The sequence below is a fragment of the Macaca thibetana genome, chromosome 5, assembly GCF_024542745.1.
Source record: "Macaca thibetana thibetana isolate TM-01 chromosome 5, ASM2454274v1, whole genome shotgun sequence".
Classification (NCBI taxonomy): domain Eukaryota; kingdom Metazoa; phylum Chordata; class Mammalia; order Primates; family Cercopithecidae; genus Macaca; species Macaca thibetana.
In genome coordinates this window covers 82,967,670-82,990,682 of record NC_065582.1, presented here as the reverse complement: position 1 = coordinate 82,990,682, position 23,013 = coordinate 82,967,670, and the positions used below count along the sequence as shown (strand labels likewise).

Sequence of the window (23,013 nt, the reverse complement as noted above, 5' to 3'; positions counted from 1 at the left end):
ACAAAGTGCATGTGTCATGCTGTGCTGCTTGCTTAAGGGGGTGTATGCCTCCAGTCTGAGTCATGTTGTAACTGCGTCTTAGCTTGTAGCATTTTATTATTTCTTTTCCAAAGTTTATACTTGGCCTAATATTTAGACATTTTATAATTCTTTACAGTAAATGAAACTATACATCAGAAGATGGGCATACCTTTGGATTTAAAAAAAAAAAAAAAGGCTCAGTTCTTTAAGGTTTCTTATCCTGGATTTTCCTAACACTGTCCAAAGTTCAGGACTGGCTCCAAACCCATAAACCTGTGTTTAGCAAGCAAGAAACATAATCCCCAAATAGTTTAGTTTCTCTGGTTTATGAGTCACAATTTCATAAAATCATCAGAGTGCTTATTAATTTCAACCACATATAGTAAAGTGAAGAACCTTCAGATGAACTGAAGCAAGGGTTCTTAGGCAAGTTGCCAGAGAGAGTTCTAGAGTTCTAAGCTAGCTGAGTAGCTTTGCTGAAATGTTGCTTGTATTTGCTACTGTGGCCATTTTATGATAGCTATAGAGCAACAGATTATCAAGAGAAAATGAGACAGATTTTTCAATATTATGTGCTATGAATGAATCCTATTTTAGTGAATCTTTTAGTGGGGTTTATACTGCAAAAAAAATGTATGTAGGGCATTTATTTCTGGCAACTTTCATAAAAATTGTTGTGATGGTTGCGTATAAAAATTTCCTTATCCTTCAATAGAGAATAGATCCCAGAAACTTCCTAGAAGTAATCTATTCCAGATTTAACATTGCTTTGACATAAAATGCAGTTTTGTGTAGTTTTAAAATGCAAATTAAAAAATAGAAGATATTGACTAAAATTTTATCTTGAAGTCAGTTATATATTGATACCATAAAACTTACTAAATCTAGATATTTCAAGACTAACTTATGGTAAGTAGGAAAAATATGACCCAACCTTAAGATACTACAAGGATAAAATAAACTATACAAAACTGTTTGGCTATTTGGTACTAATACAACTAGTTAGAACATAATGATGTTTGCTATTCTTTATTAAGTTGTTTTACCTTTGCTTACAATAAAGTATTTTTCCTTATAAATTTGATGATTCAAAATTGGCAATTAAATACAATTAAAGAAACGGTATCCTTTTATGTTTTTTCTTTCTCATATATAACCATAGTCATAACATGTGTGATCCAGAATGTAATTTGCTATTTACACTTTGATTTCAGCTGTTTGCTTAGATTGTACCTGATGTATTTTGTTATTCTATGTAAGGAATATGTCAACATCAAGATATGGTGAGTTCTTTTCAAATTAACACTAGAAACCTGACCAATATGAAAAAAAAAAGTCTAGCAAGCAAATGTAATATGTCTTTAAAAATACATAGCAATCATTCTGGATCAATAGTTAAATTATTGCTTCAATTAAGTCAAATTAGACTTAGAATTTTTTTCTTCTTGTATTACCCAAAAGAAGGCCCCACTCACCTAATTTTAAATTATACAAATTATACAAATAAATATATAATTGTAAATTACAGTGGTTATTTAATCCTTTAAAGGCATTAATTAGAAGAGAAAAATAAAATTATCCCTTTTTTACCTCTAAAATCTCTAGGTTGATCAAACACTGACCATTATTAGTACCATTTCAAGTTTCTTCTCTTTACTTTCATCAAACTGGGTTATTTATGTATGTTCAAATGAAATGGCTGTGCTTTCATGGTAATTCTTGTTGCTATTGACAACCAAAGCAGCCATGCAAGAAGAAAATGCTGTGGAAGGGAAGAAAAAAATTTATATTTCCTCCCCAAAGTTGGAGAGAGAAGGGAACATACAGTATGTAAGAAACAGGTAAGTAAAAATGTATCAATTTGAAAACTATTAGCCTTTCTTACTAATTGATCAAAAGTTTAAATTTTTTCAGATGTGTTTTCCAACTCCCATTTAAATAAAAGGATACTGTCTCTAGGAATCAGAAATTAATATTCTGGAAATGAAAAATTGGATTTGAAAGTACAGCATCATAAAAGGTCTGAAATATTTTAATTTAGAATTTGGACTATAGAAGAATAGCATAACTTCAATTATTGGTTAATATTTTTGTTATGAAATGTTTTTTTAATAACAAAATGGTGACTAAAATATTACTATTTTAAACATGTCCTAGATTTTTTTTTTTGTTTCAGAAAAGCACTGAAAGTTGAATATGTGTAAGTCTCCGGGAATGTAACAAGTTGATAAATACCCAAGTCCAGCCTTCTTACAGAGAAAAGATCTGGAATTTCTTTTTTTGGACATTTGTTTTGCAGCTTTCTACGTCTTAAGGCAGAGAATAGCCAGGATAAGGTGCCAGCTCAAAGGTTAGATGAACATATTTCTTGAAATAATTTTGGCTAACCTATGTCTTGAAAGGCATACCTTCTAAATAATTTTACAAAACTATAAACAAAACATTAGTTGTGTTTTTGAGTTGCTTCTCTTTAGGAAAACTATATTTCTTAGAGATGTGTTTATTCCATACATAATTATAGTAAGTTAATTTTAATTCAATTATTACATTAAACTTTTCCCTTTCAGTTGATAATTCCTTTCTTCTGTTTTATGAATCTAATAAATTGACCTCCATTCTAACCTAAAAGACAGTTTATGTTTTTAATACTTAAAGAAGCAAATATAAAAACAAAGTCCACCAAATGAAATTACTAACACCAGCCTATCATTAACCTGAGGGAATTATATTTCATATTCATTAATTCTCCATGGAACAATTCAGGTAAGAAATATTTTTATTGTATGACATATGTAAACAGTTATAATAGCACCTATGGGCATTTATGCTTTTGTTTTAGGTACATAAAGGGTTCCTTGTTTAAGATATTTTTGGCAGTAAATAATGTCACTTATCACCCTATGACACTTTAGTGAAAAACTTTGGTGAAATATGTGGAATTGTAATGTTTAATGGAATTGGTTCTAAGAAGACAATGTTCTTTTTGTTTGTTTGTTTGTTTGAGACAGAGTCTTGCTCTGTTGCCCAAGCTGGAGTGCACTGGCATGATCTTGGCTCACTGCAAACTCTGCCTCTTAGGTTCAAGCGATTCTCCTGCCTCAGGCTCCTGAGTAGCTGGGATTACAGGTGCCCACCACAATGCCTGGCTAATTTTTTATTTTTAGTGGAGATAGGGTTTTGCCATGTTGGCCAGGCTGGTCTTGAACTCCTGACCTCAGGTGATCCGCCTGCCTCGGCCTCCCAAAGTGCTGGGGTTACAGGCATGAACCACTGCACCCGGCCTGACAATGTTCTTTAAACTGATTGAACAAACTATGACATGTCATGAAAAATGTTTTTAAGGCAGAATTTTAATAAGAAAATATTTGGGAACAAAATTGATAGTACTAGAAATAAAAGTTCAGAAATTTCTTTGTTCAGGGAGACTTAAAGCATATGTATCTTAAAGTTACTAGCAATTATAAGATTGACTAGTAGAGCTATGGCTTATGTTAGGGAGGCAATGCCAAGGAAACAGTAGAATGTATGCTTGGTCACCAACATATGACATAAGTCATAGGAACTGTTCCTATGACTTACCACCTGTGAGAAACTAGACATTTTAACTTTTCTGAGCTGCAATGTTGTAATCTTTAAATCTAACTTTGCAAGATTCTTACTGGTTATAAGGAGGGTGCCTTCCACAGTTCTTGACAGATGTTTGCTATTATTAGTGTGTGCTCAATATATACAATACAAGTGGAGAATTCTGAGCCGAGTTTTTCTAGGATCCATCTTAGGACAGATAGTATAGCATGTTATCAAATGGTTTTGTTTACCATAATCATGTTTTGGAAATAATCAATTGGAAGTAGAAAAATTATTGAGTTATTCATTTCTAAAATAAAAACTTTCATGGGATAGCTGTCTGTGCTTCTGAACCGTTTTTTCCCATTTCTCTAATAATATCCATCCATAAACCTCCGAGTGGAACAGTTGTGGTTATCTAACAGTGTTTACACTTGGGAAATGAATTGAAGGGAGATGGAATTGAATTGTGGAACGTTAGCATTTAGAGTTCCTATGATTTATCTGGTAATTATTCGAGATCTTACTAGAGGTAAAGAGCTAAGTTAGGTGCTGGGAAGATACAAAGGTGAATACGACAGGGACCCTTACTTTCAAGCAGTTCAATTTAGTAAGATGATTGGCTCTTACTCCTTCTATGATTCTTAAATAGGAATAAGTTAGGGATAAAGATTTGAGGAAGTTCAGGGAAAGAATCATTTTCTGCTGCTGAGGATCAAGGAAGACTTCATGGACTCAGTGGTATTCAGTTGATACCATATATATAGTATCTATATATTATATATAGTATCTATCTATATATATAGTATCAGTATATACTGATAGTGAGTGATGTGAATGCCTAGAGCGTCATTTTACTGGGATGATTTCTGCAGTAGTTGGTCCTGGATCATGCAGGTAATAGCTGGCTCTCTCCATTCTCTCTCTCTCTCTATATATATATAAAAATATATTATCTTATGTATATATAATACAGATTATAATATATAATATATATTTATATATTATGTATTACTATATTTATATTTATAATAAATATAATATTTAATATAATATATAATATAAGTATATAATATATTTAAAAATATATAAATATATTATTTATATATTATATATTATTATAATATATTATATAGAGAGAGAGAGTATGGAGAGAGAGAGCCAGCTATTACCTGCATGATCCAGGACCAACTACTGCAGATATCATCCCAGTAAAATGAAGCTCTAGGCATTCATGTCACTCACTATCAGTATTGAAAGCCCACAGAGGAAGTCAATACTGAATAAGAGGCATGTTTTGGGAAAGGCATGTTTTGGTATAGGATTTTGTGAGAACATGTCTTAGGGGGCAGTAGCCCAGACCAGCAGTGATGGAGTGGTGATGGCCCAGCTGAATCTCAAGGGATAAATCAGTCATGTGAAGAGTATCCTGGGCACACAGAAAAATGCATTTAAAACTCAGGAGCCAGAGGGAGGAGCACATTCCGAGAACTGTAAGAATCTCAACCCAGCATATGTGGGATATATGTATGAAGGGCATCTGATGAGAGATGCAGTGGGAGAAGTGGGAAAGGGCTGACTCCTGGAAGGCTTTTGATATCATATTAAACACATTTGCATTAATCACAAAATTGTAGAGGAACACTGTAAAGATTTTAAGCCAATAAATTACATAATATTTCAGAGGATACCTGGTGCTAATGGATCAGATCTAGCACTCAGGTGAATTTAATTTTGCTTGGAGTGTTTTAATATTTTTTTGAAATTCATGTAGTTGTCAGTGTTTCACAGGAGACATGGATATATAAGAGTTGGTTGAAAAATCAGTAGGTCTGCATTGCTGCGAGGAGTCTATCAGCTGGGGCCTCTTCAGTAGCTGGCCCATTTGGAAGAAGCATGTGCTTCATTTCCCTGTGGGGCTCACTTCCTTTAGTGCAAATGCCTGGGACCTGTAGGAAGTCAACCTGGTGAGAAATTAGGCTGCATTTTAAGTAGTGGTGGTGGGAACAAAGAGAAGGAGAGGGATTGAAAGATACTTAAAAAAAAAAAAAAAAAGATGGACAGGCACACAGTGTTAGGGCAGCGGTGGGGCACATGGGCTTGGCAGACAGACTTGCTGCCACCACAAATTGTGTTTTTGAGAAACTTAACAGTCTGAGCTACAGCTTCTTTTTTGATAAAATATAGATAACAGTTCAGGATTTTTTATGACGATCAAATGAGGAAACCCAAAGCATTTGACTCAGCAACTGGCTTATATTCACATTCACATTCAGTCACATGGTGGCTGCAGTATCTGTAATGCTGGTCGTGAAAGGTGAAGATGTAATCAAGATGACTCCCAAGTCTCTGGGACATCATTTGGTGAGCTAGAGAACACAGGAGAAGGTGCAGATAATGATTTCAATTTTGGATGTGTTCAGTTTGAAGTGCTTGTGAGACTTTGAAGTAGAGAGATTTGATATGTGCATGGATTGCAGGGTGAGATCTGAACAGAACACAGGCTATGATTTTATTTATTTCCACTATTCTCCTACTCAAACCTTCCTTCCTTTTCCTTCATCAACTTCAGTCAACATTGATTATTGCCACAAGTATCTCCATGGAGGAACAGCTTTAACCCGTAGAAGAAGAATGTGGGATAGGTAAAAATCCACATCTGCTGAAATGTTATCTAATAGTTTTAAGTTCTTGAAAAAAAATCTTTCCAGTTTACCATTTTGGTCTGCAGTTGTAAGCAACTAATAATTCAACATTTGTTTATATCAAGGGCTGAAAAAAAGTCATCCTCTACAAACATATTTTCTTTTTTTCCCTCTTTTGGTTGCCTTTTTTTGGTTTACCTCACCACCACTCCTAACTCTAAGAAAATATTTGACTAAAAGTGAGTCATTGTTAATAGTGAATGAGTACTTTTTTTTTTTTTTTTTTTTTTTTGAGACATATTCTCATTCTGTCACCTAGGCTGGAGTGCAGTGGTGCGATCTCAGCTCACTGCAGCCTCTGCCTGCCGGGTTCAGTGGACTCTCCTGCCTCAGCCACCCAAGTGGCTGGGATTATAGGCATGCACCACCATGCCCATATAATTTTTGGGCTTTTTTTTTTTTCAGTAGAGACAGGGTTTTGCCATATTGCCCAGGCTGGTCTTGAACTCCTGAGCTCAAGCAATCCACCCACCTCGGCCTTCCGAAGTACTGAGATCATAGGCGTGGGCCACTGTACCCAGCCAAGCACATTTATTTTTAAAGTTTGTATTCTGTCCTAATACAATGTATTAAAAATAAGCCCTGCCTCAAGTCCTAGCCTAAATGCCACTTTTCTCCAGTCTGCTTTCCGGATTTTCACAGCAGCAAATCTTCTGTACTTCCTCTACATATAACACCTGCATGAAGCATATCTCACACTGCCCTATATTGTAGTTATTTATGGATCTATATTATTTGTTCTGCTAGACTATTAGTTTCATGAAGGTGGGGACTGTGTCTTATACGTCTTTACACCAGTGTAACAGCTTCTGCAATGCCTTGTCCACTTCAGTTCAGTACACTTTTGAAGGTGTAAGAGCTAGTCATTTCTATTTATTAATAAAAGGGATTAAAAAAAAAAGATGGACAAGGTGTAATCTTAATAAACATATTGTGGTTTTCAGGAAACAATTTAATGAGAAAATGAATATATTTGTCTCCGTACCTTATGACCTTATTACATATCATAGATCTTCTCTCTTGCTTAAGGTTCTAAAAAGAAATCAATTGATGTGCTTGAAAACATATAAAGGTAATCTGATTGTGCCATCTACTGCTTACAGACCATTGGCTGTTCACAACTGGGGGTAGAATCTTGATTATTTGAGTAGAAGCCTTTTCAGGCTGACATTGCCTTATCTGTTGAGGACTGTTTCTTGCTGTGGGCCCAGTCGCAGTGGACTGCCCTTGCATTTCGAGACTTCTGCTGCTTCATGCCTGTTAGCTTTTCTTATGCTGCTCAGTCTGAGTCAAAGGTCCTTCACCCATTCCTGTGGCGAATTTCTACTTATCCTTTAAAATTCAGCTCACATTTCCTCTTGAAAGTTTTTCCTGGTATCTTTCCTATTCCTGCCTCCCTGCAGAGAAATTCCTTCTTCTTTATTCTTTTAACACCTCGTACACCTGTCATGTCTGTCTTTGTCAGGAGACTGTACACTACTTCAGAGCAGGTGCTGTGCATTTAAAGAGCTCAAAGTCTAGTGAGGGAGCTAGATAAGAAAAACAACTCTGAAAATATGGTGTAAGATATATATATTTAAAAGTAAACCTGTATATACATATAATTTATGATAGAAGTATGCACAAAGGCTTATGAAAGCACTGAAGAGGGTACAAACTCAGCATGAGGGATGAAAATCTTGGGGGTGATAATGGTCAAACTAACAGGTGAAGCCAGTCTAGATATTAGTGTAGCAGACAAGGGGGAAAATGGCATTCCATGTGAAAGTGTGGAGGCACTCGAGTGTATTTCTTTTTTTTTTTTTAAGAACGATGTTTTTATTTGGTCACAAAATAAGGTCACCAGTCTTAGTCGTTTTGACCTGATTATTTACATAAGAGCGGAAAGAGTGTAAATTTCTATACAGGCCTTCTTAAGTTGCCTCCCTGGATGTTTTCATAAGGAGTCTCAGATTGGACTTTTTTATTCCTCTGTTGCTGTCCTGAAGCTAGGAAGACAAGCCCAAGAAATTATCTCCACGAGATTTCACCTACAAATAGTATAAATTTTGGCAAGTTCTTCTCTTTTCAAGGCCCCCAAATATGCCATTTCCTGGACTCTCGTGTATTCTAAGAACTGCAATTAGCTGCTATATTTGTGAATGTGGTTGGAAATGAGGCCAGTGGGATAGGCAAGGGTCACATCATGAAACGTGGTACTGAATGCCATGCTGAGTGTTTGAAATAGTATAATGAGCTAAATGAACATGACGAGGAGCCAGTGAATGAGTATAAGGAGCAGAATGGCATGCCGAAATCACAGGTTAGGGAGGTCCCTCTAACAACAATTCAGGCCTGAATTGAAGTCCACAATGTTTGACACAGAAAGACTGTTGTGCCATCACTTCCATGACCACTCCCTTATTGATGGACATTTAAGTTGTTTTCAAATTTCTGTTTAAGGTTCTTTTTTTTTTTTTTTTTTTTTTTTTTTTTTTAAATTTATTTATTATTATTATACTTTAAGTTGTAGGGTACATGTGCATAACGTGCAGGTTTGTTACATATGTATACTTGTGCCATGTTGCTGTGCTGCACCCATCAACTCGTCATTTACATCAGGTATAACTCCCAATGCAATCCCTCCCCCCTCCCCCCTCCCCATGATAGGCCCCGGTGTGTGATGTTCCCCTTCCTGAGTCCGAGTGATCTCATTGTTCAGTTCCCACCTATGAGTGAGAACATGCGGTGTTTGGTTTTCTGTTCTTGTGATAGTTTGCTAAGAATGATGGATTCCAGCTGCATCCAAGTCCCTACAAAGGACTCAAACTCATCCTTTTTTATGGCTGCATAGTATTCCATGGTGTATATGTGCCACATTTTCTTAATCCAATCTGTCACTGATGGACATTTGGGTTGATTCCAAGTCTTTGCTATTGTGAATAGTGCTGCAATAAACATACGTGTGCATGTGTCTTTATAGCAGCATAATTTATAATCCTTTGGGTATATACCCAGTAATGGGATGGCTGGGTCATATGGTACATCTAGTTCTAGATCCTTGAGGAATCGCCATACTGTTTTCCATAATGGTTGAACTAGTTTACAATCCCACCAACAGTGTAAAAGTGTTCCTATTTCTCCACATCCTCTCCAGCACCTGTTGTTTCCTGACTTTTTAATGATTGCCATTCTAACTGGTGTGAGATGGTATCTCATTGTGGTTTTGATTTGCATTTCTCTGATGGCCAGTGATGATGAGCATTTTTTCATGTGTCTGTTGGCTGTATGAATGTCTTCTTTTGAGAAATGTCTGTTCATGTCCTTTGCCCACTTTTTGATGGGGTTGTTTGTTTTTTTCTTGTAAATTTGTTTGAGTTCTTTGTAGGTTCTGGATATTAGCCCTTTGTCAGATGAGTAGATTGCAAAAATTTTCTCCCATTCTGTAGGTTGCCTGTTCACTCTGATGGTAGTGTCTTTTGCTGTGCAGAAGCTCTTTAGTTTAATGAGATCCCATTTGTCAATTTTGGCTTTTGCTGCCGTTGCTTTTGGTGTTTTAGACATGAAATCTTTGCCCATGCCTATGTCCTGAATGGTACTACCTAGGTTTTCCTCTAGGATTTTTATGGTATTAGGTCTAACATTTAAGTCTCTAATCCGCTCCGCCCCTCTAAGGTTCTACATCAGATAAATTTGGAGTAATTATCATTTTCTTTAGAAAACAAGTAAGCAAACTAAAAACACCGAAGGTCAAACTGACAAATCTGACATCATATTAGTCAAGACCCAGTAACAAAATTGATTTAATTTTAAAAATAATTAATGTATACTTCAACTCATGTATCAGTGACTCTTTTAAACACAGAGACTTTGGTTGCTTAAAGAGGTGATGATAGTTACATTAAAATTTTCTAGCCTTTTGTGATGATTCCCTAGCAAACCTGCTCAAAATTACAGTATCAGATCTTTAAAATATAATTTTCAAATAAAAGAAATACTGTAATGTGTTTCATTATATTCTGTGAATTCTTACATTGTGAAAGATACCTTTTATATATCTTTCAGATATCTATTAAATTTCCTTTTTGAAAGAACTTTTTTAGCACTACGTCTTTTTCAAACCTTTTTGACTTTCCTAAACCTATGTAATTAATCACTGCCTCTTCTGTGTCCTTAACATGCATCTGTTATCGGGACATCTTTGCTTACTTCTGTTTCTCCTTACTGGACTTATGTGCTTGAGGATGAGAACTTGCTCTCCTATTAATTTTTATATCCCCAATTTTTAATATAGTGTCCTGGATACTAGGGCATTTCCTCCTTGTCATACTTATAATCCTTATCATAATTAGCATTTTATTGAGCTCTTACTAATGAGATGGGTACTGTTCTAAGTACTTTATTTGGGTTTTCTCATTTAATCCTCCCAATAAACCTGTGAGTAAGCTCTATGAATCTTGTGAATTTACTGTTTTTTAAATTAAAAATGACAATGAGAGCAGAGAGAAGCTGTGTGATCTGTATAGGTCGCACATTTCCCAAGTGGTAGAGCTGGGATCCCAGCAGTCTAACTCCAGCATCTGTACTTGTAAACCTTTCTCTAAATTACATTGAAAAGTCAGCAACTACTCACAAGTTAAATAACAGTTGTCAGTGTATTCATGTTATTGTACTCCTTTTTATATATTTCTTCCATGTTTTGTATTAAAAAATCTTTAAATCCACAGAAGAGTTGAAGCAATAGGAGCAGTAAATACCCGTATATCCTTATTGTTAATGTTTTACACATTTTCTTTCTCTCTCTTCCTTCCCCACCCGACCCTTCTCTCTTTCTCCCTCAGCCATTTTTAAGTAACCTACAGACATGATGACACTTCGTGCCTAAACACTTCAATGTTCATCTCCAGAGAGCAAGGACATTTACTTACAAACCACAATATCATTTCACACTTGAAACATTTAGTATTGATATAATACTATGTAATAAACAATCCATATTTAGATTTCCCTAATTGTCCCAATAATGGTTTTTATGGATTTTTTCTTTTTGGTCCAGATCCAATTACAAATCAAACACTGCATTTAGTTGACATGCCTCTTTAATTTCTTTAAAACAATTCTACCGCTTTTGTTTGTTTGCTTCTTGACAATGATATTTTTGAAGAGTCCATATCAATTGCTTGGTAGAATCCACCATCATCTAAATTTGACTGTTGTTTCTGCATCATTAGATCAGAACTAAATTTATTTGTAAGAATATTATATAGATGATGGTATGTTATGATATTTCTTTTGCACATTTGTCAGTTTGTCCTACTATTGGTGATATTAAGTTTGATCACTTGATGAAGTGGTATCCATCAGATTTCTCTACTGAAAGACACCTTTTTTTCTTCATAATTAGTAAGTAACCTTGGGGTAATACATTCACACTGTTTTGATATCCTGTTCCCCAACAAACTTTCACTTGGTGAAAGTTTTAACATTTATGGATAATCTTTCCTCAAGTTAATTATTTCAGTGATGATTGTAAAGTTCTGTTTTTCAAATTTCGCCATTCCTTCTACGTGTTAGTAGGTATTCTTCTTTGAAGAGGAGCTCAGTCGTCTTCCTTTTTAGAATCACTTCAGAACCATAGATTCTTTTTTTATTCAATTGTTACCAGTAACTACTATTATTCTTCTTGATGCTCAAACAATCCCAAATCTAGTCAGTGGAACTCCTCCAAGCCAGCTTCTATTCTTTTCACATGTCTCTACCATTCTTTGAGTACTTAATTGCTTTTTGCAACAGAAAACGTATTCTAGCCTCCCTCCCCTAGCCCTCATTCCTCATTATTAGGGAATGAAATATTTAGAAGCAAAGATCCAGGTGCTAGCTGTGGGCATTGCTACTGTTACTCTACTAAAAAAAAAAACAAACCATTTCCAAATACATAGTAACACTTTCTTACGTGTTCTTAAAGTCTTATTTGGCATTAATCTAAATTCCACTCTAGCACAATGAAAACAGAAAGAGAAAGTTAAAATTTCTAGTAAACTGAAAACAACAATAGTGCTCAGAGAATTTCTTTAAGTGAAAAGAGAAAGTGCTTAATTATGACAAATAAAACTTAGCTTGAGATGCACATATGCAGATGCTGCCACTTATTTTCGGGGGGACACTTCAGGAATTTAAATAGTGAAAGATCAAATAGATACTGGATAAATGTGTCCGAATTGGATGTTCCCAGACACAAAAATAAAATGAGTTATTGACAGCTCTTGGGAGACAACATTATAAAGACTGGACACTTCATTTAACTTTATGTTCTAAATTATCATTGAGTAATTGACATTGGTATTTGACTATGGTTTGTGGTTAAGTTCTTAATTGCAATGATGTTAAATAAAATGTGAAGCCCAGAGCAAACAGCAACAAAAATTATAGCAATACTTCAACAGAGATAACAATAATATGCTGCCTCGATGGTTCAGAATCCAGCATCTACATAAAACAAGCAACAGGGTAATGAAATTATTTTCTTTTCAAATATTCTGGCAGTTACTTTAGTTTTCTTAAGTTATAGATTGTGGTCTTAACTGCAACTTTTCCCTCCTTTTAAGACATATTTAAGTTATGTAAATGTTACTTACTTTTATGTTTTTAATCATTATTAACATTCTCTACCCCTCTCATCCTTTCCTGCTTAGTATTTTGTTATAATCAAATGCACTGAAAATGCTAGACTTTTTGGTCTTTTTCTGACCACCAGAAGACGTAGTGGATTGAGCATGGAACTGGGATAAGACATTTTTTCCTGAAATTGGTCAAGTCACTTAATCTTTTGCATTTTTACTTCTTTACTTGTAAAATGAAGATAGTGTTCCTCTCTCCTGCCTTATATGGATATCATGAGGATAAATTCAGTCAGTCATATAAAATGGTTTAGAGTTCTGTATTCATGAGGGCATTTACTATGTCTTATAGTGATAACAATCAGAGGCATTGTTATTCAGCTTTTACTGCAGCAGGAATTTAGATTTGACCATCAGATAATTGACACTACAGTACAGGGTATTAGGAAAGCTGGAAAGATGTTTTCCCCTGGGGATCTTGGACAGTAGGATTCTTTCATCTAAGTTTTGTTCTATATATGTTATGCGATGGCTCAGGGCACTTTTCAATGGACCACTGTAAAATTTCCTTCCATTCCACCCAGGTCCTATTAATATAGTAGTGAGTTGTTTCATATTGCTTTCAGCAACTTCACTCTTCCAAGGCCAATTACCATTTGAAAAAGTCATTCCTTATCATATTTTCTTGTTCTCCTCAAATGAATTTGTCCATATCTGAATTCTGTGAAGCTTGTTGGGTGTAATAACAGCTTTGTGAAGTCTTCCAGTTTGCAGTTTCATATCTATTTATTCTTCTGCCCTGCCCTTGCATGTTTCTCTGCCCCCTTTTATTCTGTGAACATAACCTGGAGGACAAGGTTTTTCGTTCTGCTTTTAGTGGTGCCATGTCTGCATAATAACATGATGTAGATTGAAAAAATTACAAATGATTCTTGGAATTCTAAAGATAATCTTATTTATATTGAGAAAATCCTTCTCAAGCTACTAACTACCACTGAGATTGGATTGGCGTTTCCCTTGTTACTTTTCAGAGCCCCCATCTCCTTGGGCATCTCAACATATCCTTAGTTTTCAAATGTTGGCACTTTACTCCCGGCACGATTACCTTACATAAGAAACATTATAGGATTCTTGTGGGAGTTTAATTTTCTCATAACTTATTTGATAATTCACTGCTTATGTTTGAGTTAGAAACTATTGTCCAACTCTCAGAGACCCAGTTACATCAGTTAGGATGGATTTTTTTTATTTTTATTTTTTATTTTTGAGACCAAGTCTCACTCTGTTGCCCAAGCTGGAATGCAGTGGCACAGTCTTGGCTCACTACAACCTCTACCTCCCAGGTTCAAATTATTCTCCTGCCTCAGCCTCCCGAGTAGCTGGGATTACAGGCGCCCACCACCACACCCGGCTAGTTTTTTGGTAGAGATAGGGTTTCACCATGTTGGCTAGGCTGGTCACGAACTCCTAGGATGGATTTTTAAGACTAAAATTTTAGATTGCGATCAAACAGAAGAGGCTTGGACATGTGACGTTAAATAGTTATGTTTGTTTTGCCAGTTGAAACTTGTTTCTTTTTCTAGTTAAAACAATGACTTAGAGGTTATTTTCAGGGCACTTTGGAGATTATGCTACAGGAATGTTAAGAGAGCAAATTTGAGTGTGATTGCCCATTTGGACTTAATTCTGGCAACTGATTTTGGGGGAAAATGTCTGTCATTCGTTGATTATCTGTTATTTTTACCTGGACTTTATTTAAGCCTTATTAAGTTGCTAAACCCTATTTGGATGCTAGTGATAGCAGACCATCAAATATGGCCCAAACTTCTTGTTCCTGATCCACACGAAGGTCAGAGAAGTAATGCTGCCTTTTCTGACAGCCAGTAGCACCAGCAGGCACATTGTTTACTCCAAGCAAGAATATACTCTATTTTTAATACTTTTGAAGACCACTGAAAATGGATCATTTATCCTTTTTTATTTTTTTGAGAAGGAAAGGATGACCAGCTATTCACAGAGTAATGCAGTTTGCTGAAAAGATTGGTTTTTGCTGACCCCTGACAGCTCACATTACAGTGGAGTGTGTTATTGGAAGGTGGGCCAGTTTATACAGAGGTTGGGAATTACTTTTCTCTAGTTTTGAAATGGTTATGCACTTTCTAATCTAGATGTAGAAATTTACTTACTATTTACTTAGATGTAGAAATAAAGTTTCTTTTTTTACATTCCCCTGAGTATATACAATACATTTGACAAGTTTTATTTCTGTACTAGAATCTACTCATAACACTTCTATCCTAAATTTGTATCAAAAGGAAGCCTTTGCTGGCTTGATAATAAACACAGACGAAGTCCAGATTCCACAGCCTAGTGATCAAGGAAAGTCAGGAATTGTATTTAGCTACGAGTAATGTGACACAAAGAACAGTGCCCTAAATTGCTAGGATGGTGATTTAGGGTTAATATTATGACTTCTTGCTCTACCCTCTTTCCATTCTCAAGATCGTCTCATGGTCATAAAGAGGCCACTGTGGTTCAGTCATGACATGCACATTCTAGGCGAGAGCACAGAACAAGCCATGTTTTTCAGCCCTCCTTTTACACAGCATTCCAAAGCCCCACCCCATCACTTCTGCTTTCATCCCATTTAGCCAGAATTTAGTCATGTGGCTGTCCATATCTGCCAAGGAGAATAGAGAATATAGTTTTCCATTACTAACACATCCCCCACTCAAAAAAAAAAAGCCATTCTATATTAAAGCAGAAGGGAAAGAGATATTGGTAAGAATGCAGCTGGCCTTTTATGATCTGTCTCGGCCTTTCTTTTGATCTCATCTGCTGTTTTAAGCACTTTACAGTGTAGCCCCACGAGAACACTTTGCACTCACTAAGAAGCAGTCCCCTTTACTGCCCCGCCCCACTTTGCTTATATTCTGAAAGTCTTTTGTCTCCTATTCCACTGCTCTTACCTCTAACGCACTGCCTCTAACACACCGACCTGCCGTTGTAGTTATTACACACCCTCCTTGGTTCTTTCACCTCTCTGTCAAAGCCCTTGTTGTGGTTTCACTGAGATATTTTAGTTCTACAGCTAATTTTTCATACCCTCTGTGACTCTCTAATCCCCCACCACACTTGCCTACTATAATACATTATATATAACAAATGATTGATATATATTTATTGAATTCCATTCCAGACCTAATGCCATCAAGATAACTTTGTGCTATAAAGGAGAAAATCTTTTTGTGCAACAGTTTCCAAAGGGTTTTCTTTTTCTAAGAATAAAGAAATTGACTATATCAACTTTAGAAGTATCCTACTGCATTTAATAGCCATTGGCTAATCTAAGGGTTCTTGGTTACTTCACTGAATAGCCTATCAGATGGAACTGCAAACAACAGTTTGTTTTGAAATAGGACTCCCTAAACATGGAAGAAACATTAACAGTCTTGGCCTGTTGGAATGTGTGCATTTGATGTGCCCAAGATTAGGGCACTCTGCTTGAGAACAAATAACAAAAAGGGGAGAGGAAACAATAAAAACTTTGTTCCTATAAAGTACCTGGAAGTACTATAAATTGATGGTTATCAAGCTGGTCGGGGGTCCAAAGGCTACAGCCTGGGGGCCTCAAGTTTAATTGTTTTATAAAGTGTACTAAATAAATTTTTTTGTATTTTTAAGTGGTATTTTTAAAACTACTTTTTCATGCTTTGAGAGAGTTTTCCAAATTCCAATTATTTTAAGGGGTTATTTCCTGGACTTGCACTTAATGATTTTGAGACATTTACATTTTTTTCAATATGGCATTCTGTGTGCCTCAGTGATACATGGTTATTCAGGTTGCATGAATATACATATATGTGTAGATTTATGGAACATCATCTTTTTAGATTAAAAATAATTTTTAAGCTGATATTTCTTGGTGATAGAGCCTAGAAATTACATAGAGTGGCTTACTTCTGGGACTTATTTTAAACTGCACATAAACCATCCGCCAAGTGTACAGTTGGCTAAAGAGTAATATTAGAAAGGCCCTCCTGGACAGTTTATTTCATTTCACAGATATGAACACAATTGTTTCCCTTTGAATTTAATGCCATGTTTAAAATCAGATTTTAAGAATTTTCCAAGGGCATTTCCCTATCGTTTACACTCTCCTCGTCTTTTCTTTCTGCAGTCTTTTATATTAAATACCTCCTACACAGCACTGTCTAAGGATTTGTGGTGGTACAGGGTCCAGTTGGGATGACAAACAGGCAAGGAAGACCTGAAACTAAAATTAGCAAAGAAGCCTTGTGGAATGGAAGGTGAGGGAAGGGTTAGTGAGAGTTGGGCAAGGAAATGTAGAAAACAAAAATAACATGCACGTCAGTTTCGCAGCAGTATAGAGTCTTAAAGGAAACAATGTTTGATAATTATCAGAGAGGAAACTGGGAGCATATCCCAGAATGGAGAACAGCATGGGTTAAAATGGGTAGGAACAGGTGTCAGGGGCTTCAAAATTCGGGGTCATTGTTGAGTCCATTGCCCTTGGTCTTCAAGGACTATCTGCTCTTCACTCAATGATTATTGAAGCTCATTTCTTCCTGTCACCAACACAAATCATACCTTCTTCATGTCAGACCTAAACTATTTCACTGGCCTTGCAACTGTCCTCTCTGCCTCTAAACTCTCTCCAGTCCATCCTACATATCATCACCAATGCTTTGATAAGATTCCCAGAGCTTTGATTTTTATCAGGCAGTTCTGATGATGATAAATGTATGGAAACTTCCCATTTCCTAGAGATAAAGTGCATGTTTCTCATTCTGAAATGTAGGGAACATAATCACCTGATACCACTCACCTGCTTGTTTCTCACTCTTCCTCCACCATTTACCCATGTCTTTAGCTTAATGAGCCCCCTGTGTGCCTCCTAACTAAACAGCGGCTTACTTGGCTGTGAAATATTCTTCTTCTTGGGTAGTCTGCTCCCTTCTCTGTCTACTCAAGCCTTCTCTATGAGGCTTTCTGCACGAATGTATATGGATTTGCTTGTGAGATGATTTCTTCACAGACTTCATATTGCTGATGAATAAATATTGTTTTGAATAAGAAACGTGGTTTCGTCTTTTTATCTAGATTGTAGACTCCTTGAGACCAGTCCCATGCTATACAATTATTTTTCATCTATTATAGTGTCTGGCATAGGGACATGCACATATTTGGTACGGAACAGGGTTTCCAGGTCTGGCACGATGACATTTTGGGCTGGATAATTTGTTGTTGTGGCAGGTTGTCTGAACATTTTAGGATGTTTAGCAGCATCCTTGGCGCCTATCCACTAGATACCAGTAGTATCCTCTCCCTAGTGTGAGAACCAAAAATGTCTCCAGACATTTCCAAATTTCCACAGGGGTAAAAAGTACCCCCCAGCTGAGAATTATTGATAGAGAATAAGCAGAACAAATTCCAATTAAGCAGTGAAAATATTTGAGTGATGGTTTACAGTATTTTGAAGTCTTGAGAAAGTGGAACTCAGTTGATGGAAAAGAGTAAATGTCAAACTGAGAACATCCTATTTGCTATGTTAGGGCATAGAAAGGCCATTATAGATTGAAAAGCAGTTGTAATGAATGTTAGGATTAAGAAAGATCAAGATACAGAAATATCCTTGAATTGAAGTCCCAAAACAATGTTGTTTTAGTTTTTGTTTCATTTTGAATCATTTCATACTTAGGAATACTATTTCTAGTAAAATAAATATTTTATGTTTAGTTAGAAATTTATCTGTATTTCATACATACTTAGTACTTGTGGACTAAGAACTGCTAGTTGAAGTATATTTGAGAGATTGAGTTTGAAATTGTGGGTGCAGGACATTGTAAAGTTGTAACTATGAACAAATATCAGTTATGCTTATGCATAGTTTTACCTAGTTTTTCTTTTATTTGACTATTTGAGTATTGTCCTTGAATTTAAAATTCAGCCTCAACTGATACACACATCCACACATATACACACATAACACGTGTGTGTGTGTAGCTTACAGAATGTTTATAGGAAACTGATTTTGTATATTTTGGCTACTTTGTTGTAAATTCTCTTTTTTTTCTTTTATTATTAAACTAATACACGACATTAGTGCTATATGATTGGTGTTTCGCTGACCTAGAAATAACGCATGCCATCTTCTTTTCACAGCTGTGTGCCAACCACGATGCAAACATGGTGACTGTATTGGGCCAAACAAGTGCAAGTGTCATCCTGGATATGCTGGAAAAACCTGCAATCAAGGTAGGAAAATAGTCTGACATAAATACACAATCAAAGACACCTCTATTACTCCCAAATTAAAAATATTCTTATCTCAAACTACTTTCCCTAGCTATTTTTCCACAAATATGTGAGCTGCCATTTTGCTGATAAATAAAAATGTGTTAATGATAAATGTTGTAAAATTTTTTTTTATCAAAGGACAATTAAACAAATTGTATCCTCTTATTCTCTGATACTAGTTCAAATGTATTTTGAAGAAAAGAATCACTGCATCAGTAATTTAGAAGCCTTCTGGTACTCCTTGTTCTTCCACTAACTAGTTGGAAATCCTTGGCCAAATAATTAACCACCTCAGACCCCAGGTACTGCTTCCCTTTAATGCCAAAGTCAGGTAGGGGGTTTGATTTGAAATTTGGAGTTTCCTCCTAACTCTGAGCCCTTTGATTCTGTGATTAAATCTCCCTTCAACTACTGACCACTTTGGAATGTTTCCATGATAAATAAAAATGATTAATTTAGCAAGCACTTTTTTTAAAACTCAGCATCAGTTGTTTATAAAAGCAAATATTTATTCAACACTCATAGTGCTACAGGTATTTTATATATATTATCCATTTTTATCGTTAAAACAACATTAGGAAGTAGAGCATTATTTATTATAATTAAGGTATAATTTATTAATTGTTAATCCATTTTTTATTTGGAGAGACTGAAGGATAGAAATATTAAGTGGCTTGCTCAGGTTCACAGAGTTAGTAAAGAGCTAGCATGTCAACTTAGAGCTATGGCCTATATAATCCATATTTTTTCTACTATCTTAGTTTTGGATGAAAAAATATATTTGGAAATGTGATCCTCGAACTCATGCTAACAAGTCAGACAAGGCTTGTCTTGTTAATTAAATTCAGTAAAAAATTTCCATTATTGGCCGGGCGTGGTGGCTCACGCCTGTAATCCCTGAACTTTGGGAGGCCAAGGCAGGCAGATCACCTGAGGTTGTGAGTTCAAGACCAGCCTGACCAACATGGAGAAACCCTGTCTCTACTAAAAATACAAAATTAGCTGTGTGTGGTGGCACACGCTTATAATCTCAGCTGCTCAAGAAGCTGAGGCAGGAGAATCACATGAACCCGGGGGGCGGTGGTTGCGGTGAACTGAGATTGTGCCATTGCACTCCAGCCTGGGCAACAAGAGCGAAACTCTGTCTCAAAAAAAAAAAAAAAAAAGAATGGAAAGAAAAATTTCATTATTAGGAATTAAACTAGAAATAAAGATTAGGGTTAGATTTCACTAAACAGATAAGAGTCAAAAATAAAAAAGATGAGTCAATTTTTACTTATTTCTTAAATTATACACCCTATCATCTTAAATGTCAGGTGAAATAATGATATGGTGTCTAACTATCCCTTACATACTTACTTGACCTCATCTGATATAGAAATGATATTGCTGAAATACTACTGTTCTTCAGTGTCGGATACTTATTTCAAGATATTCCTTGAGGTATGTCATGTAAACTAGTGATTTACAGACACAGTTTTTTTTCACTATTTACTTTTATTTTTTAAATTTTACTTTAAGTTCTGGGATACATGTGGAGAACATGCAGCTTTGTTACAAAGGAATACATGTGCCATGGTGATTTGCTGCACCTATCAACCTGTCATCTAGGTTTTGAGCCCTGTATGCATTTATTTGTCCTAATGCTGTCCCTCCCTTTGCCCCCTGCCCTGACAGACAGTTGTGAAGTTCCCCTCCCTGTGTCCATGTGTTCTCATTGTTCAACTCTCACTTATGAGTGAGAACATGTTGTGTTTGGTTTTCTGTTCCTGTGTTAAGACACAGTTTTTGCAATCATCCAGAACGTTGATTTTTGAAAACATACTCAAAATGGTGGTTCATGAACCATCAGATGGAATTATTCATGAACCATCAGATGAAATCCACACTAGCAGAAATGATATGTCCCAATGGTAGAAGTTGCTATTCTAACGTGTGTTCTTGTATTATCTGCTATTTGATTTAGAACTGATTTTCCCAAGGCTTGTTTTCTCTCTTATAATACTCTTTTTAACTTGAAATTTACCAAACATACCTGCATAATCTTTTTAAATAAGTGGTGCTCTTATTATCTCAGTTTGCTCTTTTGAAAAATCCACTTGATTTTTCTTCCCCAGCGTAAATTTACAGGTAGCAGTGTGTTAGGTTCTGGTTATTGAATGCCAATGTTCATCTTAGAATGTCAGTATACTTCTTTTTTTTAAAGTGGTGAACATAAGCCCTCAGATGTTTCATTAATGTCAGCACTGTAAAACGTTGTTGTCCAAACGTGAGGATATAAAATATAAAGAAGACGATTAAAAGAAGTCACTTGAGATTGCAGAGAAATTCATGTAAATTTCTTTGCAGGAGGTGCATCAACTTTAACATGCTTCAAAGACATGCTAAAACTATTATTGAAACAAGGGTTCATTACTGGATAGCTCTTATTTTCAGAAAACCAGTTTAACATGTACTTTTTTTTCTGTAACACATACCTATTTCTCTAAAGAAAAAATCAAATATATCAAGTTAAAATCTTGTTCTCCAAAACCATATTCCTTAAAGAGAAGAGGATTTGATTAGTAGCAAAATGGGATTTTACACCTGCAAAAATAGTGCTGGCACTGAAAATGTAATTTCAAGTCCAGTTTTGAAAATAAAACTATAGCTTAAAATAAACTTAGGTGTTGTAATCATCTCTTATTTTGCCCTCCTCACAAAAAAAAGCAGTGTGACAGATTCCTGATGGCTAGGTTTATGCTCCTTGAGAGTAGAAACCCTTTTTGTTGTCTCTCTGATTTCTAGGTTCCTGAAAACTATTATTAAAGTGACTTGCACATGGTAAATGCACACTAAATATGTTAAATGAATGACAGTTTCATCTAATGGTTCTTAGTCCTGAACACTGTGGAAACTTGAAAGAGTTCCACAGGTTCTTGGTACAGCACCTTAGAGAGTCTCTGCATCCATAGACTGAGGGCCCTGTCAGGATAAGGGAAGCTGCCATGTGTGGCCTGGTTGAGTGTGAGAGCTGCCTAGAGACTCCCATAAAAGTTGTTAGAGAAAATGGTTGATAGTGCCTACATAGCAGATTAACTTAGACTGTTTTCATTCAGGCCCACACATTTTAATAAAGTAGAAAATATGCTTCACAGATAAGGGAAATCAAAGAGGCTCCGTTTTTCTCGAGGAGAGAAATGTCAAAAAGAAGTAAATTTGAAATAACTTTACAGAACTGGAAATTAGCTTTTGATTAAAAGCAGCTTTAGGTATATGACAAGTTTTCACTGAGAATTTTGTAGCGAGTTATATGCTTTAAGAAATAACCCCCTGGAAACTTGCATCATGGCATAAACAGCTTGAATAAACAAGTGCTTAACCAGTGCCTTTAGAGCTGCCTGGGAAACAGCCAGAATACCAGGGAAAGCTGCACTTTGGAACTGGTTTAATTTAGCAGCCTTGCCACTGGCTTAATGTGATCTGCTTTTGGTGGCTTGCTCTTCCCCACTAAGTCATTTTCTGGATTTGTTACACCTAGAACTGTTATGAAATTACAGGCTTGGACTGATCATTAACATATTCTATAAGGCACATGTTACCTTTCAAAGCAGATGAAGTTCTAACCCGAATTCTGGCAAGATTCTCTTCGATCATTTGCTTCCTTTACTTTCACTTTTATTTATGCATATTTCCCTCCTCCTTGAGTTTCTGTACCGATACAAACCTCTTTTTCCCCCAGCCAGAAAAAAAAAATATTATTATAGGAAATAATCTTTTTATAACTTTTCCATTGGGGAGTGATTTTTAGTATGTAAATATAT

General features: G+C 35.7%; 3 protein-coding genes across 7 annotated transcripts in view; 2 read left to right on the top strand and 1 right to left on the bottom strand.

Moving 5' to 3' along the window:
* The window catches only part of PPA2 (inorganic pyrophosphatase 2), a 1,020,900-nt gene that overhangs the window by 518,545 nt on the left and 479,342 nt on the right, over nt 1-23,013 (bottom strand). The gene's annotated exons all lie outside the window — the stretch shown is intronic.
* The window catches only part of AIMP1 (aminoacyl tRNA synthetase complex interacting multifunctional protein 1), a 524,679-nt gene that overhangs the window by 124,575 nt on the left and 377,091 nt on the right, over nt 1-23,013 (top strand). The window lies entirely within an intron of this gene.
* Nucleotides 1-23,013, top strand: part of NPNT (nephronectin) — a 77,496-nt gene that overhangs the window by 14,663 nt on the left and 39,820 nt on the right. For 3 of the 5 annotated variants that reach the window (XR_007725829.1, XM_050791487.1, XM_050791485.1), the window contains exons 3-4: nt 2,321-2,371; nt 19,076-19,168. Coding sequence is in view for 4 of the 5 variants with exons in the window: in XM_050791487.1 (XP_050647444.1) it covers nt 2,321-2,371; nt 19,076-19,168 (144 nt within the window). In the remaining variant the exon portion in view is untranslated. The remainder of the gene's footprint in view (nt 1-2,320; nt 2,372-19,075; nt 19,169-23,013) is intronic. The other 2 variants (XM_050791486.1, XM_050791488.1) reach the window with 1 other exon arrangement.